This window comes from Pomacea canaliculata, linkage group LG11 (genome assembly GCF_003073045.1).
Source record: "Pomacea canaliculata isolate SZHN2017 linkage group LG11, ASM307304v1, whole genome shotgun sequence".
Lineage (NCBI taxonomy): Eukaryota > Metazoa > Mollusca > Gastropoda > Architaenioglossa > Ampullariidae > Pomacea > Pomacea canaliculata.
Genome location: NC_037600.1, coordinates 9,083,301 through 9,092,981, shown reverse-complemented (window position 1 = coordinate 9,092,981; position 9,681 = coordinate 9,083,301). Strand labels below are relative to the sequence as shown.

The 9,681-nt window shown below is 39.4% G+C and overlaps 1 protein-coding gene across 6 annotated transcripts in view; it reads right to left on the bottom strand.

The window, feature by feature from the left end:
* Window positions 1-308: 308 nt before the first annotated feature.
* Window positions 309-9,681, bottom strand: part of LOC112574877 (protein PRRC2A-like) — a 44,144-nt gene continuing 34,771 nt past the window's right edge. For 5 of the 6 annotated variants that reach the window (XM_025256207.1, XM_025256208.1, XM_025256211.1 and 2 more), the window contains exons 34-40: window positions 9,412-9,582; window positions 7,887-8,193; window positions 7,513-7,714; window positions 6,941-7,064; window positions 6,404-6,658; window positions 5,893-6,079; window positions 309-4,906 (exon numbers count right to left, since the gene is read on the bottom strand). In XM_025256207.1, the coding sequence (XP_025111992.1) occupies window positions 4,275-4,906; window positions 5,893-6,079; window positions 6,404-6,658; window positions 6,941-7,064; window positions 7,513-7,714; window positions 7,887-8,193; window positions 9,412-9,582 (1,878 nt within the window). In that variant the 3' untranslated portion in view covers window positions 309-4,274. The remainder of the gene's footprint in view (window positions 4,907-5,892; window positions 6,080-6,403; window positions 6,659-6,940; window positions 7,065-7,512; window positions 7,715-7,886; window positions 8,194-9,411; window positions 9,583-9,681) is intronic. The other variant, XM_025256210.1, reaches the window with a different exon arrangement.

Here is a 9,681-nt window from a genome sequence, read left to right as displayed (position 1 = left end):
ATATGTTAACTTACATGCTCTTGGTAACAACAATCAAACTTCAGTTCCTTGTGTGTGTTTCTTTAAAGGAAAATGTTTTCCGGCACTCTGTAGCCGTCCTTAAGGACTTTTTACACATTAAGAAAACTTCTTGCTGAAAAAAACAGCAATAACATCAAGCAAGCGAAAAAGGGTTACAATGTTATCAGCTGAGAATCACTTTCCGTGGCTGATAATAATTCAATGGCTTGGCATCCATCTGAACCACTTTCTCGCTAACAAGTGCTCACTCACTCAGGCAACAGCAAATTTTTCAAATACAGCATTAGTGACATTCTCTAGTGTCATACTTTATTCATCTTCTCCCGCAATGTGTAGCTTTTCATGGAGCATTGTTCAACATACAAATAAACTTTCAGAGTTCATGTGTGAATGCTCTGTTCTCTGAAGTAATGCACCAAGGATAACTGGCATTAACCCTCTGGGAAACAGACAAGGGTGACAATAAAAGACCACGAGTTTGCCATGCAATCCACTTTGTTTCTTCCAAAGAAATTTGACTTAAAAAAAAGAAAAGAAAACAAAGGTACCCAAAACTGGGTCTACAGTGTCAAGTCTCATTCAAAAAGGAATTTTTTTAGCTGTCACAACATGCATAACTTAATGCAAAAGAAAAAGTGAACTCTACATCAACATTTAACTTAAAAAAAAAAAAAAATCTGCCATATTCAAGTTTATGTTCTGCACCAACATACAGACAATGATACCAACAGTTGGCCACACGTATGCCAGAGCAGAGGTGCAAAAGGTCATATGCACCAAACAAAAATCGCATATAAAATGCAGAAAATCTTGCAAGTGGGACAGGGCCCTTTTCATATTTGATTAAAAACAAGAGTGTAATTCTGATGTGAAAAAGTACAAAACACGCTGAATAGGGAGCAACAGCATCGGAATCCATAAACCATCATATAAAATCGTCATTAGCTTTTGTGGGAAAGGGATGGGTGGGGGAAGAAACTGGTGTTTTACTCTGAGCCAGCAACTAAAGCTATATCACTGTGACAGGGACTGCAGATATAATAACTGTCAACTATTAAAATTGTTACAAATCTCTAGGGTCTCTCCAAGGCTGGCACCACATCCTCCGTTTTCGGCAATCACTTTATAAGCCAGCATGTACCCAGACTTGCAGCTGTTGCATGACACTACATGTTCAATATATTAGTACACAACACTTCACTCATCCTCTCCCCCACTTCGTCTTAACATAAAATGTCAACGCTCATTTCTTTCTACTTTCAATGCTTCAAAGGAGTTGATGTCTCCCTACAAAACTTTTCTCAGATCTCAGACAACTTTGCTCGGGTGCCCATTTAACTCTCCCCATTAACGTGGATGCTCCACTTACCCTCCAGGAGCATTTCTTAATCTACTTCTTGTATGATAGGATTGCGACTTCCAACTCCCCCACCCCTATTTATTAAAAATGGCTTCCATTTAGGTTCATAAAACTTCCTTCTGTGACAGTTCCCTTTGACAAATCCTTCTCAATTAGTCCAACAGACCCTGTCTTATCTGTTTCAGCATGCCTGGCTCTCAGGCATTACTCTTGTCTTTTGTCACATCTGAGCCACAGGGCATAGCAGATACAGTCCTTTTCACATTATTATTTTTTCTTCTACTTGTTATCAGCACATAATGCAAACACTCCCCGCCATATTTCTACGTGGTTGTAGGGTAAAGAAGTGTTGCGGAAGGGTGATTTGGGATGATGAAAGCAATGCAAGGTAATCAAAACAAGAGCAGAGATGTGACTATTTCCCGCAGATCACAGCTTTTTACTGATTTTCTGGAATAAAACTTTACAATTGACTGATGGCCTTATGCTGCTAATAACACAACTGGCAGCCAAATGCTGCCAGTGGTGCCTAAATATGTACCATGCTTTATAATTATTTTTGAACCCACGCACGTTTGCATACACGCATCCATCACTGAAAAACTGACAAAAACAGATGTGTTTTGTGCAACTGCACAAGCACCGGTTATCAGCCTCCATATGAACGCGACAATCTTGCATCTTTTTATCATACAATGCATGCAGTCACTGCATCTTCCATCCACACTTTAAATGTCTTCAGTTCTTGGCTACTTGCAGCATGCTTTATTCAACAATTTGACCTTCTCTAGAGAACAGACACTGCTGTTCTTAGAGATTCAAACCATTTCTTCAATAATATTGGTACAGAGGGTTTCACAGACACATAGCAGTCAATACAATGCAGATTTGGCTCTTCCAGGAAAATGCTTTTAAATGGAAGAGGTAGAAGATGGGGCGTAGGGGGAACTGTTTGTATAGAAGTGAACCTTTGTTTTAAAGGCTATGAATATTGTAAACTAGACTAGCTGGTAAACAAAGTCAGGGTTGGGGGGAAATAAAGATGGATACAATATCGGCAAAACCTGAGGAATGGAGGTGTACCCCCAGTTATTGGTCTGCAACTGCCAGAGAGCTCCTGGCTATAAAGTGCTGCTGTTGTGACAATGTTCACAAGTTTAATGCTTTCTTCACTCATCTGACTTGAAAGCAGGAGAAGGCAAGGATAAAATAAAGAAAGTGGTGTGAGACCACAAAAGTTTAACAACTTGCTATAGCCTTTTTTCCCCTTATAGACTGTTGTTCATGTACAGCACTAACATCTTGCTCTTGTTTGCTAACACATGTAACATAATATAATGAATAATCAGGCAAAAACCCACACAGTAAGTACAAACACACCGACAATGAGCTGAAAAAATAATGACCACCACAAAGCAGCAATTGCAGGGATCGCTCCAAGGGCCTGCACATTTGCTTTGACTGACAAAACTGCAGGCAAGACTTAAAAGTAATCTTGTGCATTCTTACACAAGGTTACATACAAACTTACACAAGTCTGCAATCTTAGGTCTCAAGTTAATGGTTCTATGAACATTTAAAGAAAACATAAATAACAAAATTTAAAAAATGAAAGTTTGTACAGAATGTCAAGAACACTATCAGCAAAGAGAGAGAAGGAAAACATTGATGTTAATTATCAGTCACTTGCATTTTTTTTCCACAGGATGATACAGAAGGGGGTAGTAGGTGTGTTAGGCAACCATCACAACGTACTTCAACAATAAAAATCAAGGACAGCTGGGAGTGAAGAATGGGTAGGGCTTTTTTTTAAACAATGATGTATATATATATTAGCTACACACAAAATATTTTTCTAAAAAAAAAAAAAAAAAAAAAAAGCGAAACTTTGATTAAGAATACTCAGTGGTTTCTGCAAATGGCTATCAGTTAATTTAAGGTTGTGAGTTCTTGCAAAAACACACCAGAGTATACGAGACATAAGAGTGAACAGAATCTCCACCTCTCTCTCTCTCACATGCCTGACATGGACAGAAGCATTGTCTGAGTTCACACAAGCATGCTGAAGAAGAGACCTAGACACATACACCTGCCAACACACCTACCTCTCACAGCAGGCCTGTACAGCCATTGACACCAACTTTGCTGGAAAAAATTTTCAATCCAATTTAGTTCTGAAGACTACCAGGATGCTTAAGCACACAGAGTGACCAAGGCAGCATGATATGGGGGACACTGTCTTTTATCACACTTGCCAGCCAACAACATGAACACTTCCTCCTGCTAAGACTTACCTGATCTTCTCATGCAGTCTTTAATTCTTTTAAATGAATTTTTTTTTTAATAATCTGACAACTAAAATATATTGTAGCTGTGTCTGAGTTCTGCCAGCAAGCAACTGTACTCAAATACAGTCTACACTTTCTAAACTGGTCAGCTTTCGGTCTTTGTACCACTAGATGCTTTAGCAAATAATTTCTCCGTGACTGAATGAATTACAAGTCACAAAAGTTTTCACAACACTTCTTAATCGCAAATACGAAGAGTTCAGACAGGTGTAGAAAAAATCTTTTAAAGTTTACTTCGAAGTTGTCTACAACAGATACAATTGTCATGTCCTCTCTAGTCATTAAGTCTGGACAAAAACCTCTGGGAAAACACGGAATCTACAAGTTGGCCTCCATCGAGTAATCATCAGAGTGCAGGTCATGTCCAGGAGTTTTTCTTATGGGGAGAGACTGTCACCAGTTTTGGTCGAATTTAACTTCAACTATTGTTTTTTTCATCTCTTTTGAGACAGCTTCAGAAGCTACCTAGTAAAAATCCTGACCTCTCCTGGTATTCATAAAGAGCCTGGATTACATCCTAGATGCAGTTGCATCTCACATTTTTTTTAACTTGAGCTCTTCACATTCAGATTACTGGCTGTGATGCTCTCATCGACCTTGCCACTGACACTCCCAGCAGGAGCTGGAGCAACAGCAGGTGTAGCACCAGTGCCAGAGGTAGATGGTGGCTTGGTCAGGGAAGCAGCTATAGGTGAATTCTTTCCATCCCCTGAGCCATCAGCTTTTGGAGTTGCTGGAGCTGTGACAGTAGAGGTGCTGTTTACAGTGGCTGGGGAACTGCTGGATGTAGAGGTCTTGAGACTACCACTCGGTTTGTTGTAGGGGTTCAGGAAGCTAGCAGCATGGGCCAGCACGTCTTGACGGTGTTTGGCCTGTTGGGCCTTGATGAAGGAGGATGGACCGCTGTTGGGCAATTGTGCCTGGGGTCGCAACCCTCCTATGTTGGTGTTTGTGGCACTGGTTGCACCAGTAACACGGGACTGATTGGTCAGAGGTGTTAGCCCAGACCCTGGTGGCATCTGCTGTGCTGGAAGCCCTGAGACAGGACCTGTAGGTGTAGCAGAAGCTCCCAGCCCAGGTCGTTGTATAGGGTTTGGGTAGGTTTGTCGTTGAGGTGGAGGTGCTGAATTTCCACGAAGTATGTTTCCAACTACTATCTGGGGTCTCACAACAGGGCCTACAAAGGATCAAAATAAAATGCTGTTATTCATTTCAGTTTTGGTTATAAAACAAAAAACAAAAAACAAACAAAAAAAAAAAAAAAAAAAACCCTACTAAAACACCTCAAAACTGAATCTAAAGAAATCAGAGTGTGCTGGGAGAAGACAGGAACTCGATGATGTGCAAGTGTGTCCTGTGACACCAACACCTAAAGTGACAGAATCTGTGTTAAACTCAATAAAATCATGCCTCCAAGCCACAATTGAATATAACAAATCATGCCTTACAGATGCATTAATGTGAATTTTTTTCATTCACAAATGGCTAATGATACAAATGACATAAATACTGTATTTAAATGTAATGAAAAGTTGAGTCACTATTCTAAAAATGGCTTAAATGACAGACCATTTTTTGTATTTTTCAAACTTAATTTCTCTGTCGTAAAGTGAGCAAAATGTGACCACATGAGTCAATAATTCATACATTTTCTGATAGTCTGGTATGGCAATATGATCAGAATTACTAGTGATTCTCCTGATTCCTGATAATCTTTATTCATATCAGGACAATGACAGTTCACTTATGTAAATTAATTTTAACATACATATCAAGTTTTTGTTGAGGCCCTACTTTAGAAATACAAGATTCAAATGCAGTTTTGGGTAAGCTGATATATACAAAGTTTCTAAATGAATAAAACAAGCTACTTCCAAAGGGTAAGAACAGTTAATTTCTGCAAGATCTGATTATTAAAATACATATTGAGACAGGATAATCTGTACAAACAACACGAATCATTACCAAGGCACATCTGCACTGAGAATACTTCATCAAAAACCAGCAAAAACCAAATTATGGAAAATATAAGCTAAAAGTAAAAATCACACACAAGTCAGGCTCGCCAAAACAGTAAGTTTTTTTGGCAGACTAAACCTGATCTTAACATCCCTTATATCAGTAGAAATCTACATAAGATTCCTGCAATTGTCAGTTACTAACCTGTAGCCTGCATGAATGGTGCACCAGGTGTGAACTTAGGGGTCTGACCTGGTGGAGGGAAACGCTGAGCTGCATTACGACTATTCATCTGGGCATTGAAATTCTTCGAGCTGGCATTGGGCTGAGGCTGTGTCATGGCATTGTTGTTATTCCCGGTGATGCCGAGGTTGTGAGGGGGAGACTTCATCTAAACAAAAAGATATAAAAATTTTCTCTCTTCCAACATCAAAAACTTATTTATGGTCTAAAACAATTACTGTTGTGCTAAAGTGGTTGGGGTCAAGCATAGCATATAAATTGCTTCTTTCACGTGATGAAAAGGGAAAAATACATGGTTGCTTGCCAAGCATGTAAATGCTACCTCATACAAACTGTAAACAGATCGTCAAAACTGTAGGTGGATGCACTTTCACTTTAATGGACAAACTTGTCCTTCATATGAATCAAATGTCAATTAAGAAAATGACTTAAATAAACGTAAAATGTGCTCATTACAATCTTAAGTGCTCACCGGTGTATTCTGTGGTGATTGCTGTTGCTGTTGCATTATGTTGCCAAACTGTGAGCCCTTAGTGGTCTGTGACTGTGAGGCAGTCTGGTGCTGTGGAGGCTGGTGCTGATGTTGATGTTGGGCATGTGATGGCTGCGGTTGTGGACCAAGTCCAAGAGGCTGGGACAAGGAGGCAGGCCCAGGAGAATGCAAAGTAAGCCCCAGGCCATGGGGTTGAGTACTGAAGGACTGCACAGAAAACTGTGGGGTGCCACCCTGCAACATTTAACTTGTAAGTCTGACCTGGCAAATTTACAGTCAAGAAAATTAATATGCACAGTTCCCTTTCTAAAACAGACTGATGTGCATTAGAGGACACTTTGTTACAAAAAAACAAAAACAAAAACAAAACAAAAAACAAACAACCAATCACATAGGCCACTGAAAGAACATTTTTATATTCTGGAAGAAAAATGACTCAGGATCTCATTTAACACATCCTTCAATCTACATCTACTATATGCTCATGCTTCCCCATAATCTTGTAGTGCAAAGTACCTGTAGAGCAGATGATGGTTGCTGGCTCGGGAAGTAGCCAGTCTGAGTGAGGGGCTGCTGCTGCTGCTGTTGCTGGTAAAAAGGTGATGGCTGTTGCACTGCCGGCACATTCTGCACACCAGACCTTATTCAAACAAACAAGATTGTGTCACTTTATGCTGTTGTGCTTTAACACCGTGTTTTTTAAATAAACATGCAACAGCAAAAGCTTCATGACTAATGAAATTCACTGTTGGTGTTGCTTGCAGAGTTGCAACCAGCTTGTGTGCGCTCTTTTCCCCACAATCTATCAAAAGCAATTAGAGTGAAAGTGGAACACTATACAAGCAAACATCTATGCTTACATAGATCAACTACTTCAGAAATATCACTCTTGGTGCCAAATTAACTTTCCTATTTATGTTTTTGTCAGTATAAATTCTTGTTGTAATGGGTGAAAAAAAAAACAAAAACAATTGTGAGCATGATCTATTTTTTTTCCAACCAAAATTACACTACCACTTTATATTCATAAAAAATGGACCTTTATTAGTCATGGTACCCCACGCAAGCATCCACCCTACTTAACTAACCTGGACTGCTGCACAAGCTGTGAAGGCAAAATCTGAGAAGCAGAAAGTGACTGGGATGACTGCCCAGTGCTCAGTAACTGATTGGTGCCGAACAGCTGGCTTGGATCAGGGTACAAGAAGATTTGAGACAGCGGCAGGGATGTGCTGCTCAGGCTTTGGTTAAATGGCAATTGGTTAGGCCCTAAATTCTTTGCAACAGAGTCTAAGACAAACAAAAAGAAAAAAAAAAACAACCTGTACACTGTTATGCATAAACACATAATATTCACCATTAGTTGCTTTTGTTGAGGAAGATTATATATGACTTGTGTGCAAAATCATGACCTTCTAATAATGTAAAATGTATTTTGACAAGATGCAAGATAGAAACTTACTGAAAGCAGCAGAGTTATGATTTGGTCCTTTGAGGGAAGCTGTCATGAGTGAAGAGTTGGTAGATGAGACCATCACAGTGTTCAGGTTGTTCTGTTGAGCAAAAGGCTGGTGCTGAGGTGTCGGCAAGCCTGGCTGCTGTGCAGGCCCTGAAGGTCCTGGCCGGGGTCCATGTGAGCTCTGAAAGGGCGCAAACAGATCCTGCTGTGCTGGTAAGAAAAGAGACGACTGGGAAAGGGATTGCTGTGCCAGAGGCGGCTGAGGCTGAGCTTGCTGAGAGAGACTGAAGCCGTAGCTAGGCTGTGCAAACTGAAAAAAAAAAAAAAAAAAAAAAGGTGACAGTAAAAGAACATACAAATCACATTTAGTTTTTTCTGAAAAAGAACTAATGTAGTTAAGGAAAGCACAGGCATTCATTTAAAAAAATTAACACAAAGGACTGCATACAGTTCACCAGCTGTTTAACTCTTTCTGTAAGTGTTGCTCCCTAAGAAGCAAACCTCTTCACAACTACTGTGATTGTTTTGCACACAGAAATGTGAATTCAGTAGTATCACAAAAACAGGTTACGCTATGCATAAATGAATAACGGAACAAACTGTTGGCGCCTCCAGGGATCGTTTTAATGTATGAATTCCCTTTTTATGCAAGTTGCTCCAGCAAAAGGGAACCTCTTCCCAGCTAAAGCATGTTTTGCACACTGAAATAAGAACTAGGTAGTGTCATGAATAACTAATTATATAACTTTAGGGATTGTTTTACCATGAATCAATTCCCTTAAAGGGATTGTAAAATAAAACTGCTTAGAATCTCATAAAGAGTAGGATCAGTTTGAATCTCACTGTCTTGATTGTTATCACTAATATATATCACTAATCCAACTAACAAAACACCTCCGAACACTTGAGTTTAAATTGTAACAATGACTGACACTTCCTCTCCCTCGCTGACCTCACATAGCATGTCATAGCCTTATCACAGCCTTTACTATACCTTTAAGGAGTTAAAATAGTCAACTGATCAGGTGTTTTGTTATATTTGAAAGACGGCAATGAGTTGGTCACAAGCCATGTCTGAGACAGCTGACAGTTACTTAGTTTGACATGGATTTGTACTCAAACTGCCAAAAATGACAATAGTAATATTTGAAGTATAATGTATATTCTAAGAAACCATTTTCCTTTCAGGCATTTGATATATATATTGTGTAAATAATGTTTTTTATTTCTACCTTGTAACATACTTTTTCATGCAGTTACCATCATTTATTTGAATTTAGTACATGCAAACAAAAACTATATTTCTTGCAAAAATTGCATTTAACAACTCTTTAAAATGATATGTCAATAAATGATGGTTGTCTTTGTTGTAGGTTAATAAGTGAAAATACTGCAACACAATGTGCTTAGTGCCACCACTACCATTATAACTGTTGAATCACTCAGTTTTCATCTGAGTTGAATAAGGCATACAGAGAAATGCCTTGAGATCTTGTAACAGGCAAGCTGACAATACAGCCAAACTTACTCTTGCCTCCTGAGTCAGAATCTGAGAGGTTAGGTAGGACTGGAAGGGCTGAGCCTGCATCACAATGGGGGGACTAGGAACAGCTGGCATGGCAGACATGAGTGACCCTGCCATGCCCCCTGAGCTTAATGAGTTGTCAGAGGCACTAGGGTGTAGCTGTTGTGGTCGCACCTGCACCAGAAATAATATGAATCAAGTTTTCATCTGGTGATCTAAAGGATCTATGTACAAAAACCTACAATCTTCTTACATTTAATAGTAATTAAAGGT